This window comes from Podarcis vaucheri, assembly GCF_965113315.1.
Source record: "Podarcis vaucheri genome assembly, chromosome: 5".
Lineage (NCBI taxonomy): Eukaryota > Metazoa > Chordata > Lepidosauria > Squamata > Lacertidae > Podarcis > Podarcis vaucheri.
The window spans coordinates 97474189-97490124 of record NC_138763.1 but is presented as its reverse complement, the minus strand read 5'-3'; the positions used below and the strand labels follow the sequence as shown (position 1 = coordinate 97490124).

The 15936-nt window shown below is 42.4% G+C and overlaps 1 protein-coding gene across 1 annotated transcript in view; it reads left to right on the top strand.

Annotated features, from left to right (window-relative positions):
• Positions 1-15936, top strand: part of GTF2F2 (general transcription factor IIF subunit 2) — a 57841-nt gene that overhangs the window by 27871 nt on the left and 14034 nt on the right. Inside the window, exons 6-7 of the mRNA XM_082223289.1 lie at positions 1077-1158; positions 13641-13740. Coding sequence (XP_082079415.1) covers positions 1077-1158; positions 13641-13740 — 182 coding nt within the window. The remainder of the gene's footprint in view (positions 1-1076; positions 1159-13640; positions 13741-15936) is intronic.

Here is a 15936-nt window from a genome sequence, read left to right as displayed (position 1 = left end):
GAGGTGCATTTACTCTCGCCATGTACATGCCAAAAAAGAACTTAGCTTTTCCTCCTGCGTACAAGCGAGGGCAACGCTTGCACAACAGGATTAGGAGTTGCAAGGATGGACAGAGAGCTAGCCAGGATGTCTTAAGAATACCTCCATTTTCTTCTCATAGCCTAGTTTCTGAATCTAGGTATTATCTCCACATTTTCAGACAGTTCTCCATAACCATGAGGCTTAGTCATAGGCTTGTTATTTATTATGTTTGCATGAGTCTAAAATAGGAACAGATAGGAACCAACAGCTTAATAGACTGTACTTCAAAGATTACATCTAAGCGTGCAAATGGTTTGTCCATATTTTATATTTATATAAGTATATTGAGTGGATGGAACTGATACAGTGTTGGGGTTACCTGTACATTGCGTTATTCTTTCCCGAGGATGAAATTGCGACTAAATCCCCCTGTGCTGGCTGAAAAAAATTGTATGCTGGTGTTGTGAACCTACAAAAGCATAACTATAACCTGGTTGTAGGGTATCATTGGCAATACCCATATACTAGAGGAACACACCTGTGCATGGGGGAAAGGTTGTAGTCTTTTGAAGATGTTTGACGACAATTTCCTCATATACAGTGGTACCTTGGGTTACAGACGCTTCAGGTTACACACTCCGCTAACCCAGAAATAGTATCTTGGGTTAAGAACTTTGCTTCAGGATGAGAACAGAAATCGCGCAGCAGCGACGCAGCAGCAGCAGTGGGAGGCCCCATTAGCTAAAGTGGTGCTTCCGGTTAAGAACAGTTTTAGGTTAAAAACGGACCTCCAGAACGAATTAAGTTCTTAACCCGAGGTACCACTGTACTGGAATAGGACAAGAGCACATGCTGTCAATAGCCTGATGGTTTGTTTTGTTAAAATTGTTGATTGGACTGATTCTACTACAGAAGTAAAACCGTTTTGAAAAAATCTTGGGCATATCGAGTGCTTTATCACACTCAAAGCATAAATAAAAATACAACTTATTAAAATGGCTACCGTTCATACTCATAGGACTTTTGCTGGTAATCTGGGTTTCCTTCTATTTCAGAAAAACTGTCTCTGGAAGGAATAGTAGTCCAGCGTGCAGAGTGCAGACCTGCAGCCAATGAAAATTACATGAAGTTGAAAAGGTGAGCCTTTCTTCCTGTTTATTTAATTAAATCTGTTGTATGGTAGCTTGGTATAACTTAAATATGCGTTGTCTTTCACATGGCTGCAGTGATGCCTATACATGGATGGTTGTTAAATTGGGTGTATCATAATTTTCAGTCGATCCCTTGAAGAAAGGTGATATTTGAAACACATTGGGATGATCATGTTTCATTCCTTATTTATTCAGGTATTCTATTATTAAAATAGAATCCTGCATCGGTGACTGGCAGCACAACTCCCCCCCCCCTTTTTTTTCTTTCTTTTTGCTTTGGACTCCCAGATTCATCAGCCCCAGCAAACATTGTCATTGGCCTGGGGTGGTGGGATATGTTGTCCTGCAACATCTGGAGAACTATAGGTTCCCCACCAATTCCTTACACTATTCATTTTAAGGGACACCATGGCAACAAATTTGTGCTATGCAACTTGCATTCTGTGGCAGTATATTGGCCACAAGCATCTCATCACATTTTCTTTTAATGCTGAAAACCTCAAAGAAGACAATAAAGTTCAAACCTGGTCAGGGGGATGCATGTGTTTTTGTGACCAATGTAACACACCAATGCAACGCATTGTGAGCAATGTAACACACTTAATCAATGTATGTTTTATTGTCCTAAGATCATCTGGTTTTGTTTCTAAGGTAAAACTTATTTTCAGTTCAGCAAATGAGAGAGTAGAGCTGTTCAACAAAGGCCCCGTATAATTGTGGAAAAGTCAGGTGTCTCAAGGTAGTGAGGCCTTGAATAGTTGTCCTTGATTTGAGGATACCAGATAGAATAATAGATGCTGGTTGGTGTCATGGTAGAAGATCCAATTTGTAACTTCTCCATTTGGAGATTATAAGCCCTAAGCTTGTCTTGACATTTTGTGCCCAACTTCCTGTCCTTAATTGCTCCAACCAGCAGAGCTTGGTGAGAATATGGTCCTCAAAGGTATTTAGTCTACCTCAGTATCTAAGGTAGGCTAGAGCAAATCTGGCAGCTATCAAGGGGAGACCCAACAGCTCTAAGATGAGCCGATGTTGTCCCTGGAGGAAGCCCTAGTATCTGCCTCATAAATCTATTTTGTAGAACTTTTTGTTCAGATTTGACACCAGTTCCCCAAATTTCAGCCCCGTAAAGCATTTGTGCACATAGATCTTGAGGGCAGAATTGATTAGCTGCCCCCTTTCAAATGGAAAAAACCTATATAACTAACTGGCCAGTAGAACAGGCAGGTGATAACTTAATTGCATTCATTTGGCATTTCCATGAAAGCATTTCCATCAATAAGCATGGCTCAATAGTGAGAGCCTGATGGCAGAAGGATCAGAGTTATTATTTTCTTAGTGATCATATCCTTGGAACCAAAGTTTTCTCAGAATAATTATTCTCTTAACCTGAGCATTTATCTTTTCTTTGGCCAAAAAAATTACTGGAAGAATAATTCACTGGGTTTTTTTTTAATTCTTGTACAGGCTTTCACAATATGAACTGTAAGATTAGCTAGGGGTTGAATTATAGCACTTAAGTATTTATATTTCATCCATTTCACCATACTGTATTAATCTGTAATGTGCAATCTGTAGTGCACAATCATATTTCATTGCAGGGGGCTGGACTGGATAACCCTTATGATCCCTTCCAACTCTATAATTCTATGATTTGTTATATTCTGTTTCCACCATTTCCATTAGTTGAGGTGTGGCTCCTTCACTTGAGTATTAGAACTCTATTTATAGCGACAATCAAAGCTTTATAGGGTGCCAGTTTTGCAATAGTTCATCCTAAGATGTAAATCCCATTTTGACAGAAGGGGCACAGAGCAGGGTTGCCCCTTGTCCAATTGCTCTTTGACCTCTCTCTGAACCCCCTGGTGACAGTAATACATAATAATTGAAATATGTGTGGTTTTCTGGGGAGAAAGGTAGAAGAAGAGCCTCTGAGCATATGGTATAACCTTACCAGCATTGTCAAAAAAAACTTTGTAAATATGAAAGGGTGGCAGGCCTTAGAATTAATCTGGATAATCTTTAATAATGTTTTTCAGTGTACCCAAAATGATCAACTGTGCCTAAAATAATTGGTACATGTTCCACCAAGTTAAAAGGGTTACTAAAACCTAGGAATCTGGATACCCCAAAACATGAATAAATAAATGCTTTAAATTATGTTCCCTTAGTGAAAAAATTAAAAAAAGGACATAGGCAGACAGAGTAAATTACAGTTATAGGTGTTAGGAAGAACTGTAATGGCACAAATGGTGATACTTCCAAAAATATATATTATTATTTTGAGTTCTCCCCATCCATCTTCAAGCAAGTATTTTGAAAAAAAATGGCCAAAAAAAGGGTATCTGTGTTTGGAGTTTAGAAAAAGAATCCCAGGTTGGCCATGATTCTAGAAAACTGGGGCAGGGGGCAGATGGGAAATTCCTCCATTTTCGTCGTATTATGATGCTTTTCATTTGGGACAGCTTAGTTTTATTTTGAGAAAGATTGCTTAAAAATGGATTATGTTGCAGCATGAGATGTTACCACATATGGATTTAGAGGTATTAGGTAAAGGTAAAGGTACCCCTGACCGTTAGGTCCAGTTGCAGATGACTCTGGGGTTGCCACTTCTGGCGAAACCAGAGCAACGCATGGAAACGCCGTTTACCTTCCCGCTGGAGCGGTACCTATTTATCTACTTGCACTTTTGGTGTGCTTTCGAACTGCTAGGTGGGCAGGAGCTGGGACTGAATAACAGGAAGTCACCCCCTTGCAGGGATTCGAACTGCTGACCTTCTGATCGGCAAGCCCTAGGCTCTGTGGTTTAGATACAAAAAAATCACAAGCCATATACTTTCAATTGGATCAGGATATGGAAACACATTGCAGGGTCATTTTCTCCAGTATGTTCCCCTCTGTTTCCACTGGGATATTATCCTCAGGTTGTTGATTCTCCTTCATAGAAAACCATTTTTTCTTGGGAAAAGAAAAAATATGTTTAGTTTACAAGATTTGTACATTAATTGTAATCCTATATTCATGGAACAATTTGCCTTGAAGGTATGGGACCATGGGTACAGGTTCATCAGTTTAAACCTTGCATCAATGTTTGCAAATATATGCTACTAGGCCTCTAACCAATTTCAAAGGAAATGTCCTAAATAAAGGACATCAAGGCAGAGGCTTCATACCGGCTATTTAAGGTGACCTTTTGGACATTACAACAGGTTTGTCGTTCTCATTATAGGAAACAACCCACTTCCTCTTCTTGGCTTAGCATACAAAGACCAGACACCCTGGGTTTGCACTTGCTCGTGTGTTAGGTCTAGTATATAGATCATATTAATGTGGCCGGAAGATCTCAATTATTCAGCAGCAGTTCACTTATAGACCATGCTGACTCTACTCTCAGAGCCTCTCATGTTTTTTAACACTTGGGTCTTTCCCAGTCCCAGAGTTACTCATCTGCTATTTACGTTGTCATTCCAAAATTGAATAAACATGGATCATCTTTCATCAAATATGTTTTGATAAGTGTTACCTGTTGCTTTCCTAATCACGTTTGCTTTATCAGGAAGACAATTGCCCAAGTTTTCTTCAGCCATTGTGTCACTGCTGGAGGATTTTGTACTCTTCCAAAATTTAGCAATACCGAGATTTGCTGTATTCATGTATTTCTGACTAGCTTTGGCGAAATCTGGAAGATTAGTATCCAAGGGATTGGGGGAAAGAGAGAAAGTGTGGCAGACAAGGAAGCTTTCCAGTTTGGGAAATGTGCAGGTTTCACTCAAGTGCACATATTCAAAAATGCTTAAATCCTTAAATATCAGACTACAGCAGATAGGAGGGGGCTAATCATGAAAGGTACATTCACACATTCGCGCTCACACCCACACTTATACAGCTTCCTCTTTGGGAAACCAGCCATTTTCTAAGATTGTGTTTGAGAATCTCTTACAAAGAAATGAATTTGAAATCAAATCATCTTCTTGTGCTATTAAATAATGGCACAGATGTGTTTTGAAAAACTTGAATCAAAACATCCAGTTCAGATTGCTATGCCTTTTCCATTGAAGTATCTAATCATGGGGAAGAGAGTCAAGTTGTAATGTTTTATTACACTTGGCTTTGTGTTAAATTTATTCATCTATAAGTGGAACACCAAACTAATCTTATTTTTTCTCATGGAATATCTATTCTTAAATGTACCATATATTTTGCTCTATAAGACTCACTTTTTCCCTCCTAAAAAGTAAGGGGAAATGTGTGTGCGTCTGATGGAGCGAATGCAGGCTGCGCAGCTATCCCAGAAGCCAGAACAGCAAGAGGGATTGCTGCTTTCACTGCGCAGCGATCCCTCTTGCTGTTCTGGCTTCTGAGATTCAGAATATTTTTTTTCTTGTTTTCCTCCTCCAAAAACTAGGTGCGTCTTGTGGTCTGGTGCATCTTATAGAGCAAAAAATACGGTATTTCTTATTAATATTCACCTGCTATATGCTATAGAGATTCTGGAAGCTGCCTGCATCCATGTCAGGTTGCTGTTGCTGAGCAGACAAAATACTAACAAAAAGTTGCCTTTGATGAAATGTCTTCATGGTGTCCGTCCACATATTTTGTCAAGGCATAACTGGAGATAAATTTGTATATGTGTTTTAGTAATCTGATAGAGAACGCAAACTGCCTGGGGCTCAGAAAGAAACCGGGTAGGCTTGGTGATCTCTCTGTCTCCCTCCCTAAAGATGTGCTTTGAATCCCTAGAAGTCACTTCTGTCTGGGGAATAGAGGGAGTCTAAATGGGGGTGTGATGACAGCCTGCTTGACATACCCAGACTGCCAAGGAGGATGGAATGGGGGGGGGGGAGAGACCTTTCCCCCTTCCATTGCAGCATGTATTAATGGTTTCTGTTTGACTATTGCTACTAAACAGAATTGCTGCAGGACTACTGCTACTGCACTTGTTCTTCATTTAAATCAGACTGATTGTGGGTGTTGTGCTTGTCTTGCTCAGATTCTGGAATCCTTTAAACATTTCCCACAAGCTCCTTACCTTGTTGTGGGAGAGTGGGGCTGTGTTTCTAGCTGTTTTTTAAAAATGTAATACACTAGTAAAACCTGCAAAGCGTGAGGAGCAGTTACTGTGCATTCTAGGATTATGGAGACAGGAGACTACCTGCATGGCTGCTTTGTATGCTCATGGATGTGTGGCATATGGCTATTTGTGAGTGGGCTTAATGTATGCTTAATGCCTGAACGTACAGTGTTATAGTTAAGCAGTGAAGGTGCCGGTGTTTTCTGGGAGCCTGCGGTGGTGACATGATCAGAAACAAGCTAGCTGACATGCTTCATTGCTGCATCTGTTAATTATAACCTCTCTTAGAGGCCAAGTATTGACAGCTTTCACACAGAGCTACCAAAGTAACAGCATATTGCTACCAGTTACATCTCAGCACCTTGTTGCCCTTGGTGCTGCGTCTTGCCTTTCCCAGTTCCCGCTGGTGTGCTTGCTTCCCTGGTAACCATTTGTTTGTTTCACTCGGTGAGGTTTTAGAAAAAGCTGGATACCTACAACATCTAAAGGACCCCTGGCTGTCTGACGGCGTTGTGTACAGTGGTACCATGTGTTACAGATGCTTCAGGTTACAGACACTTCAGGTTACAGACTCCGCTAACCCAGAAATAGTACCTCGGGTTAAGAACTTTGCTTCAGGATGAGAACAGAAATCACATGGCGGCAGCGGGAGGCCCCATTAGCTAAAGTGGTTCCTCAGTTATGAACAGTTTCAGGTTAAGAACGGACCTCCAGAACATAGCTGTCAACCTTCCCTTATTTGGCGGGAAACTCCCTTATTCCAGCGCTGTTTTCCGCTGCTATCCCGGATTGTTGATATCCCGTAAATTTCCCGGATTTCAAAGGAAGCAACTCCTCTCCCTCCCTGCCCGCCAGGGAGGCTCCTTAACTGCGTTGCTCAGCTGCCCAATAAGGGGTCTGAGAACGACTGGGGTGTGTGTGTGTGGAGTTTGCATGCCTTATGCCGATCAAATCGGCCATGTTGCTTGGGGACTCGCCTTTGCTTCAGCGCTTCCCAGCGGTGTGGTGGTTTCCTTGCTGCTGTATCCCTTTGCTCTGTGTGTGTGTGTGTGTGTGTGTGTGTGAGAGAGAGAGAGAGAGAGAGAGAGAGACAGAATGTGTCACTTAAGCTGATAGTAGGAATGCTGTAGCTTCACATACTTACCTTCACACAATGCGTAATTAACTTGGGGTTGTTATATTACCGCAGGATGTGGTGAGCTCAGTACTTTAGATTTACAAGGGGATCTGAGAGATGAATGGGAGATACGTTTTGTCAGTATTAATGGACAGCTAAATAGAAACTTAACCCCAAAAGTTAGGACCAAGATTCAAATCCTGACTGGGTAACTTTGCTCACTAGTAACATTGAACCATGAGGACGAGATGGTTGGACAGTGTTCTCGAAGCTACCAGCATGAGTTTGACCAAACTGTGGGAGGCAGTGGAAGACAGGAGTGCCTTGGACGGGTGAGGCTGCTGATCCCTTATTTTGGCTGCTGATCCCTTGTTTTCAAATCTGAAAGTTGACAGCTATGCTCCAGAATGAATTAAGTTCTTAACCCGAGGTACCACTGTATATGGAAGCATATGCAATTACCGGTAAATAGCATGCTTCAGAAGCTAGTGCTTGAGTTAAAAGAACAAACCCTGTCTGTGGACTTTCAGCTTAAGAGTAAGAGATACTGGGCCCATGGCATAGGGCCGGGGTAACTTTTGCGGGGCCCTCCAGAGGTGGGGCTGCAATTCCCATCAAGCCCCGCCAGTGCAGTAATCGTGGTATTTGCTTAATTATAAGGCATAACAAAGGGAAGCGGGTGGCGCTGTGGGTTAAACCACTGAGCCTGGGACTTGCCGATCAGAAGGACGGTGGTTTGAATCCCTGCGACAGGGTGAGCTCCCATTGCTCGGTCCCTGCTCCTGCCAACCTAGTAGTTCAAAAGCACGTCAAAGTGCACGTAGATAAATAGGTACCGCTCCGGCGGGAAGGTAAACGGCGTTTCTGTGCGCTGCTCTGGTTCGCCAGAAGCGGCTTAGTCATGCTGGCCACATGACCCGGAAGCTGTATGCAGGCTCCCTCGTCCAATAAAGCGAGATGAATGCCGCAAGTCCAGAGTCGGCTACGACTGGACCTAATGGTCAGGGGTCCCTTTACCTTTACCTTTTAAGGCATAACAAACATAGACATTCAGAGTTGAACACCGATTTGGTTCCTAAGTCCTTGGCTGCCAACATAAATAAGAAAGCAGGCAATGTAACACCATCTTCCTTGCCTAATAGCAAAATGTACCCAAATTCACTTAGTGTAACAAAAGTCTTCCTAAGGCTAAACAAAGATTGAGAAATTTCATGAGGATCTTTATAGAGAGGACATTGGTGAAGAATACAGTGAACTACTGTATGGCCTGTATAGCTGCCTTGCAGAAGACATAGAAATGTTGTTCCAAAGGTAATTTCTTGTAGCATCTATCCAGAAAGGCACAAGGCATAACACTGAGTTTTAATTCTGTAAAAGCAATTCTCTGTGAAGCTAAGGTAACTGCCTCCAAACAGTTAGCTTTCTGATTAACTGTCTTAATATGTGGATGCAGCTAGAAAATTTCAAAAGAATGGATAAATGGCATATCAAAGAAGCTTTCTCATACACAAGAAACCATAACTGCAATATAGACCGTGACTGGATCTTAGTTAGCTCACTCTCAAGTTCTCTAAGCAGCAATTGACTTTTGAGAGTGCGCCATAAGCTATAGAAAACAGACATGAAAATGGGAGAGTTTACATTCTGCTCTAGAAATTTAAGAGTCGAACTTGTATTCCAGCCTGTTCCAGCCCACTTCTGCACTGCCATATGCTGCACTGGTACCAACAGGTAAAGGAAATACTTTCTTAAGAAAGAAATTTTGAAGCTTCTCCAACTCCTGGACCTCCTGAGCTAAGACCTCACATTTCTATACCAGTGGGTACACCACATTGGTGTGGCAGGAGAGGATGGCAAGTGTGGTGGGAAGGTTCATGGAGAATTGAAGAAACAGTTAAACATTTCACTATGGCATAGTATCAGAATAATTTTTTTTGGCTATACAACCAGAAACAATGTCTCTCCAAGCGCATTGGCTATTCTTCTACAGTTCTTCATGATATATTGTTGTGAACAAGGATTTTCAACTCTTGACAAATATGAAAGATCAGAAAAGAAAAAGGCTTCTCTGTGTTGATGCGGAGATGGGAATTTGTCTCAAATTAGATCATTATAAATGAGATTACATGGCAAAATCAGGCTCACACCTCTCATTGAGTTTGTATGCATACTTAAGGTCAGTGCTTTTTTTTCCTAGAAGAAAAAGGTGCCATGGGCATTTCCGGCAAGAGGGGAGGTGGAGGCGGCTGTGGTGATGGAGGGGGAGGAGGAAGAAGACTGAAGAAAGAAGAAGGAAGAGGGAGAGAGAGGCAGAGAGGGCTGCTTGCCTGCCTGTATGCCTGGGGGCTTGCCTTGCACCTTGGCAGCAAGTGAGGCTATGCAAGGCAAAGTGGTCTGCAGATGATTGGGCTGGGGTGGGGAAGGCGGCAGAACTGGGTTTGCCTCGCTGCCACCATCCCAACAAGGGACATGGCAGAGGCTGGGAAAGGGGGGGGGGCGCACTCAGCACTCACAGGGCTTTCTTCCCCTTCAACTCTGCCGCCAAGGGGACAGGGAGGATGCCAGGAGCAGCGCTGGAGGGTGGAGACCCATGGGACGTTCCAAGCCTGCACCGGTTTGTGCCAGGCCAGGGAGAGGGAGTCCTCCCAGCCCTTTCGGCAGCGCCATCCTGTGGTGGATGTTGCACCTTCCTGGGGTGGTTGGTGATAAGCCCTGACAGCAATTGTTGTTGTTGTTGTTGTTGTTTAGTCGTTTAGTCGTGTCCCACTCTTCGTGACCCCCTGGACCAGAGCATGCCAGGCACTCCTGTCTTCCACTGCCTTCCGCAGTTTGATCAAACTCATGCTGGTAGCTTCGAGAACATGGTCCCACCATCTCGTCCTCTGTTGTCCCCTTCTCCTTGTGCCCTCCATCTTTCCCAACATCAGGGTCTTTTCCAGGGAGTCTTCTCTTCTCATGAGGTGGCCAAAGTATTGGAGTCTCAGCTTCAGGACCTGTCCTTCCAGTGAGCACTCAGGGCTGATTTCCTTCAGAATGGAGAGGTTTGATCTTCTTGCAGTCCATGGGACTCTCAAGAGTCTCCTCCAGCACCAGAATTCTTTGGCGATCAGCCTTCTTTATGGTCCAGCTCTCACTTCCATACATCACTACTGGGAAAACCATAGCTTTAACTATATGGACCTTTGTTGGCAAGGTGATGTCTCTGCTTTTTAAGATGCTGTCTAGGTTTGTCATTCCTTTTCTCCCAAGAAGCAGGCGTCTTTTAATTTCATGACTGCTGTCACCATCTGCAGTGATCATGGAGCCCAAGAAAGTAAAATCTCTCACTGCCTCCATTTCTTCCCCTTCTATTTGCCAGGAGGTGATGGGACCAGTGGCCATGATTATGCCTTTAGTTCCCTCCTCCTTGTTTTCCTTTTTTCCTGCTTGGATGATAACTTGTGCATTTTACTCTTCCTTCCCCTGTTTGCTCTTTTTCAAACTTCTGTTCAGTATGATGAAGATGAGGGGGTTAAGTTGCATACCTGACTGCAGCAGTCGCTATATTCCAACTCAACTCTTCAGATTGCTCATATGCTTATGTTCAAGTACTTAAGTACCCAGCCAAATTGGGATCCAGATGGCTAAGATCAGAGAGTTACAAAGATATCACAGTTTTCTTTTTGTACTGCAAAAGCTCGTTGTATTATTTATTGAATAATCACATCTAGCAATTATGTATATAGAGTTTTTAAGCATCCAAAACATTTATTATATATATTTCTATTCCGCCTTTTCCCCAGAGTGGGACTCAAGGCAACTTACAGATAATACTACAAAAGCACAGATAAAATAGAAAACCCTAAAAACAGAAAATTTTTATAGCAGGCATATTACAGATTGGGATGGTTGGTGGATGAAGCTGAGAGTTTCTGGTTGACATGAAATTTGAACCTTGGACATTTTATTCTTTAGCTGCTGTTCCTGTTTTGTTTGTTTTGTTTTTTGTTTGCATAATCTACTACTGATGCTTAATCCTCTTGCTTGAGAAATTTAGGCTGTTAATAACCCCAGGTACAACATTAAGCAGTCTCAGAAACTTCCCCAATGTAGAACTAAGTGAACCTTTCACATAACCGATCTTTATATAGCTATCCCTGTTTGATTCCATTCTATCTTATGTATCATATGGAGAAATCAGTCATGCTTGTTGGATGCATATTGTCATTATAATAAAAGTCAGGAAAATAACAAGAGTTTCATGACTCACTGTTCAATCTGGAATGTGCATGAGATGCTAGCCTAGAAGAAAAACTCCACTCGTAGGTGTAAGGAACATAATGTGGTAACAGCATGCTTTTGGAGACATTGTGCTTTTAGAAATAATAATTCTCTAAAATTTCCTGGTGGAACGACAGTTTCGTATACTGAATAGGCTTTGAGTGATCTGCTCTTAGCCAAAGTTCAAAGTGTGATACAAAAAAAGGGAAATTGCTTCTATGCGTCTGACCTTGATTCTCAGCTAGCACACAAGCTTCTTTATATAAGGTTTAATACCTATGAACGTTATACGAGAGGGGTACACAAATGTCCCTCTCCTGGCAAGTTTCTAGAACTAACTTACAATAACTGTCAGAAATATATTTACCTCGACCTGTTTGCAAACTCGGTGGCAGCACTTTTTATCTTAGGCCTGGATTCAACACCACACTACTAGGCCTGGGTGATGTAGTGATACATCGTCCTGGACTGGTTTGAGGGCCAGAGCACGATGGCGCCTTCACTCAGTGGTACACCACATGTGAAACCACTGCTACTCCTAAAGTGCCATTGCGCTCTGGTCCTCAAACAGAGGAAGTAATGATTGTGTGGCACCAGAGCCGATGGAACACGTTTTTCCCTCGGTGCACCGGGTGCTGGTGGCAGAGGGACTCCCTTCACTGACAGTGTCTGGTTCGCAGAAGAATGACCTTTATCAGTCATTGGTGACTCACAGGGCTAGGGGCTGATAGAGCTCATTCCTCTGCATTCCAGGCGCTGTCCAAGATGAATGGGAGTTTTTTAAAGGGGAAATATTGAAGGTCCAAAGGCAGACAGTTCCAACAAGAAAGGAAAGTGAGAGGAGTCTAAAGAAACCGGTGGATAAGGAGCTGGCAGAAGAGCTGAGATTTAAGATGGACATGTGTAAGAAACGGAAGAAAGGGGGAATCCCAGAGGGGCCAACAACTGCAGGGTGAATATATTTAAAATATATTTAAAAAAATAAAAATTGTCTAGTAGCACTTTAAAGACCAACTAAGTTTGATCTTGGTATAAGCTTTTGTGTGTGTGCACACTTCTTCAGAGGCACACTTCTTCAGGGTGGAGCTGTTGTCATCATGAACAAAACTGATTACATCCAGGAGGTTCACAGACAACTCTCCAATAGGGCCTTTTAAAAAAAAAAACTGGACTCAGACCCCACACAGGAATACAAAAAAGAACTGAACAAGATAGTTAAAGAGCTACCCCCACACATCCAAGAACAGATCCTCTCAAACACACAACAGAACCTCAACCAGGAACCTTCTATCTTCTACCCAAAATACACAAACCAGGAAATCAAGGACACCCCATCATCTCAGGTATTGGCACTATCACAGGAGGTGTTTCTGGATATATGGACTCTGATCTGAAACCGTATGCCATCAGTGCTCCTAGCTATGTATGTGCCACCACAGGTATCTGAAGAAGTGTGCATGCACACGAAAGCTTATTCCAAGAACAATCTTAGTTGGTCTCTAAGGTGCTACTGGGCAATTTTTTTATATATTTCGACTGCGTCAGACCAACACGGCTACCTATCTGAATCTAGAAGGGTGGATATCAGGCAGGCTTAAGCTCAGGATGAGCTCAGGCTTGCAAGAAAGTTATTTACACCTTGATTTGTAATTGTTTCTTTAAAATCATTTCTTGGTTTTTTTTAAAAAAATAAAATTCTAGGGAATTTGACACTAGAAGTTTGCATTCATTTTGCTTGTCGATCTGTACTATATCCGTGATAGGTGGGGTTGATAAGAACTGTACAGAGCCAATACCTAGGGGCTGAGGATTATTTGAGGGGGGCAGCCTCCCCCCAGTTGATGGGCATTGCCATTCAAATGGTGTGCATGCACCACATCATGTGATCAATTATTCAGGGTAGGGCTTACCTGCCCCCCCTATTTTATTCAAGTTGGCACCTCTGACAGGATATACAACCAAACTATTATGAGCATATGTTGTTTTTACTGGTTTTTAATTTCCTTTCTCTTTCTTTTAGGCTTCAGATTGAAGAGTCTTCTAAACCTGTAAGCTGGACTATGCAGCTGGACAAAGCTGTAACCACTAACTACAAACCTGTGGCTAATCATCAATATAATGTGAGTTACTTTTCATGCTAGCCTTTATTGTAGTTCTTAAACTAATATTGCCAAATCACTAGGTGGTTAGTTCAACTCAAGATATGAAATTCAGCACTCAGTCCAACTGTAATATGTGTTTAAGTTGACCTATTAAGTCTTCTGTATTATACAACAGCGTAAGAGCATACTTCTATAAATCCATTTTAAAAAATCCTGTGCATACCCTTTTTTTTTTTTAAAAAAAAAATTGCTTTCAAATTGTTATTGGAAGAGGTTCAGTTGATTTTTACAGTTAGCAAATACCTCAACACGTTTTAATTGAAGGAGAGGTATAATCGGCACAACGCCGGGTCAGCCTTGTGGCACAATAAAACAACATTAAATCAATAAAGCAAATGATTGGATTAAAGAATAGTTCAGCAGCAGTAAGTGCAATGAAACACCCAGTGAAGTGGCAGGAATGATTTTTTTTTAAAAAAATAATACGACTGTAAACATGATCAAATAGGACTGTTTTGACCTGCCATCTGAACATGCTCAAAAGCATAATGGGATGCTGCTGCTGAAAAAATATTCCTTCCAAATGTATAATAATAATAATTTATTATTTATACCCCGCCCATCTGGCTGGGCTTCCCCAGCCACTCTGGGCGGCTTCCAAAAAAAATGTTAAAATACTGTGATACATCAAACATTAAAAGCTTCCCTAAACAGGGCTTCCTTCAGATGTCTTCTAAAAGCCTGGTAGTTGTTGTTCTCTTTGACATCTGGTGGGAGGGCGTTCCACAGGACGGGCGCCACTACCAAGAAGGCCCTCTGCCTGGTTCCCTGTAACTTGGCTTCTTGCAGCAAGGGAACCGCCAGAAGGCCCTCGGGGCTGGACCTCAGTGTCTGGGTAGAATGATGGGGGTGGAGACGCTCCTTCAGGTATACTGGGCCGAGGCCGTTTAGGGCTTTAAAGGTCAGCACCAACACTTTGAATTGTGCTCGGAAACGTACTGGGAGCCAATGTAGGTCTTTCAAGACCGGTGTTATGTGGTCTCTGCGGCCGCTCCCAGTCACCAGTCTAGCTGCCGCATTCTGGATTATGTAGGTAGGTAGGTGTTTAGCAGTCCCCAGTGCATTACAGAGGGCAGCCTCTATATACATGTTTTCTGTGCATCTGTGCAGTCCCTACTTAATAAGGAATTTGTGTTATAATAGAGACCATGATGGAACATGAGACAGAGGCAGTGTCTCAGAGCTAATGTAGCATAGTGGCCGGGAGGCTGAACCGTGCGGTAATAGGGAAATCCCCAGTTCAAATCTTGCCTTTGCCAGGAACACTCAGTAGGTGACGTCATGAGCTCTCACCAGGACTTAAGCTCTCCTTGTGTGGGTGTGTATCTGCTCTCCAAATACATAAAAGAGAAAATGGCCAGCACAGTCATTTTCTCAGGAGAAGGCTCAAGCGAGCCGATGCAGGGATATATCTGTTTTCATTAGGCAAATTTTTTTTGTTTCCTGAGCATTGCCTGAAGATGAACACACCACAATAAGAGACATCACTGAAGAAATAAAATAATGTTGGCAGATGCTGGTTTTCTATCACCATCGACTTAGAACTAAAATATCACTTTCTAGATGCATTTTGATCTTTCTAAGCTCCTGCCTGCAAGAAAATACTGACTGTGCATGCAATTCTCTTCCTGAGTTCACAGTTTTAAAGAGGACATGAAATAAAGCTTTCCACAAGGTCAATGCACAAGACAGTCCTCCCCCTCCCACTTAAAATGATATTTTGAGGGGGGGGACCTTGTGGAAACCTTTTTGAATGTCCAAGTACACTATGTCAGCTGGAGATCACTGCTATATGCTTGTTGACTCTCTCAAAGAAATCCAGTGGGTTCATGAGACAGGAGAACATAATCCTCTCTTGCCTTCACGTCAAGCCCTTTAATCTTATGTTCCTAAAGCTGTGATGAGCCTAGAATCCAACCTCTGCTTAAAAACCTCTAAGGAAGGAGAATGCACAGCCTCCCAAGGGAGACTCCCACTCTTGAACAGCTCTTGCTGTTAAAAAGTTCTTCCTGGTGTTTTGTCGGAATCTCATTTCTGGTAAACTTGAATCCAATAGAATTGTAGAGTTGGAAAGGGACCCTGTGGGTCATCTAGTCCAACCCCCTGAAGTGCAGAAATCTCAAGTAAAGTGTACGTAACAGGTACACTTGACAA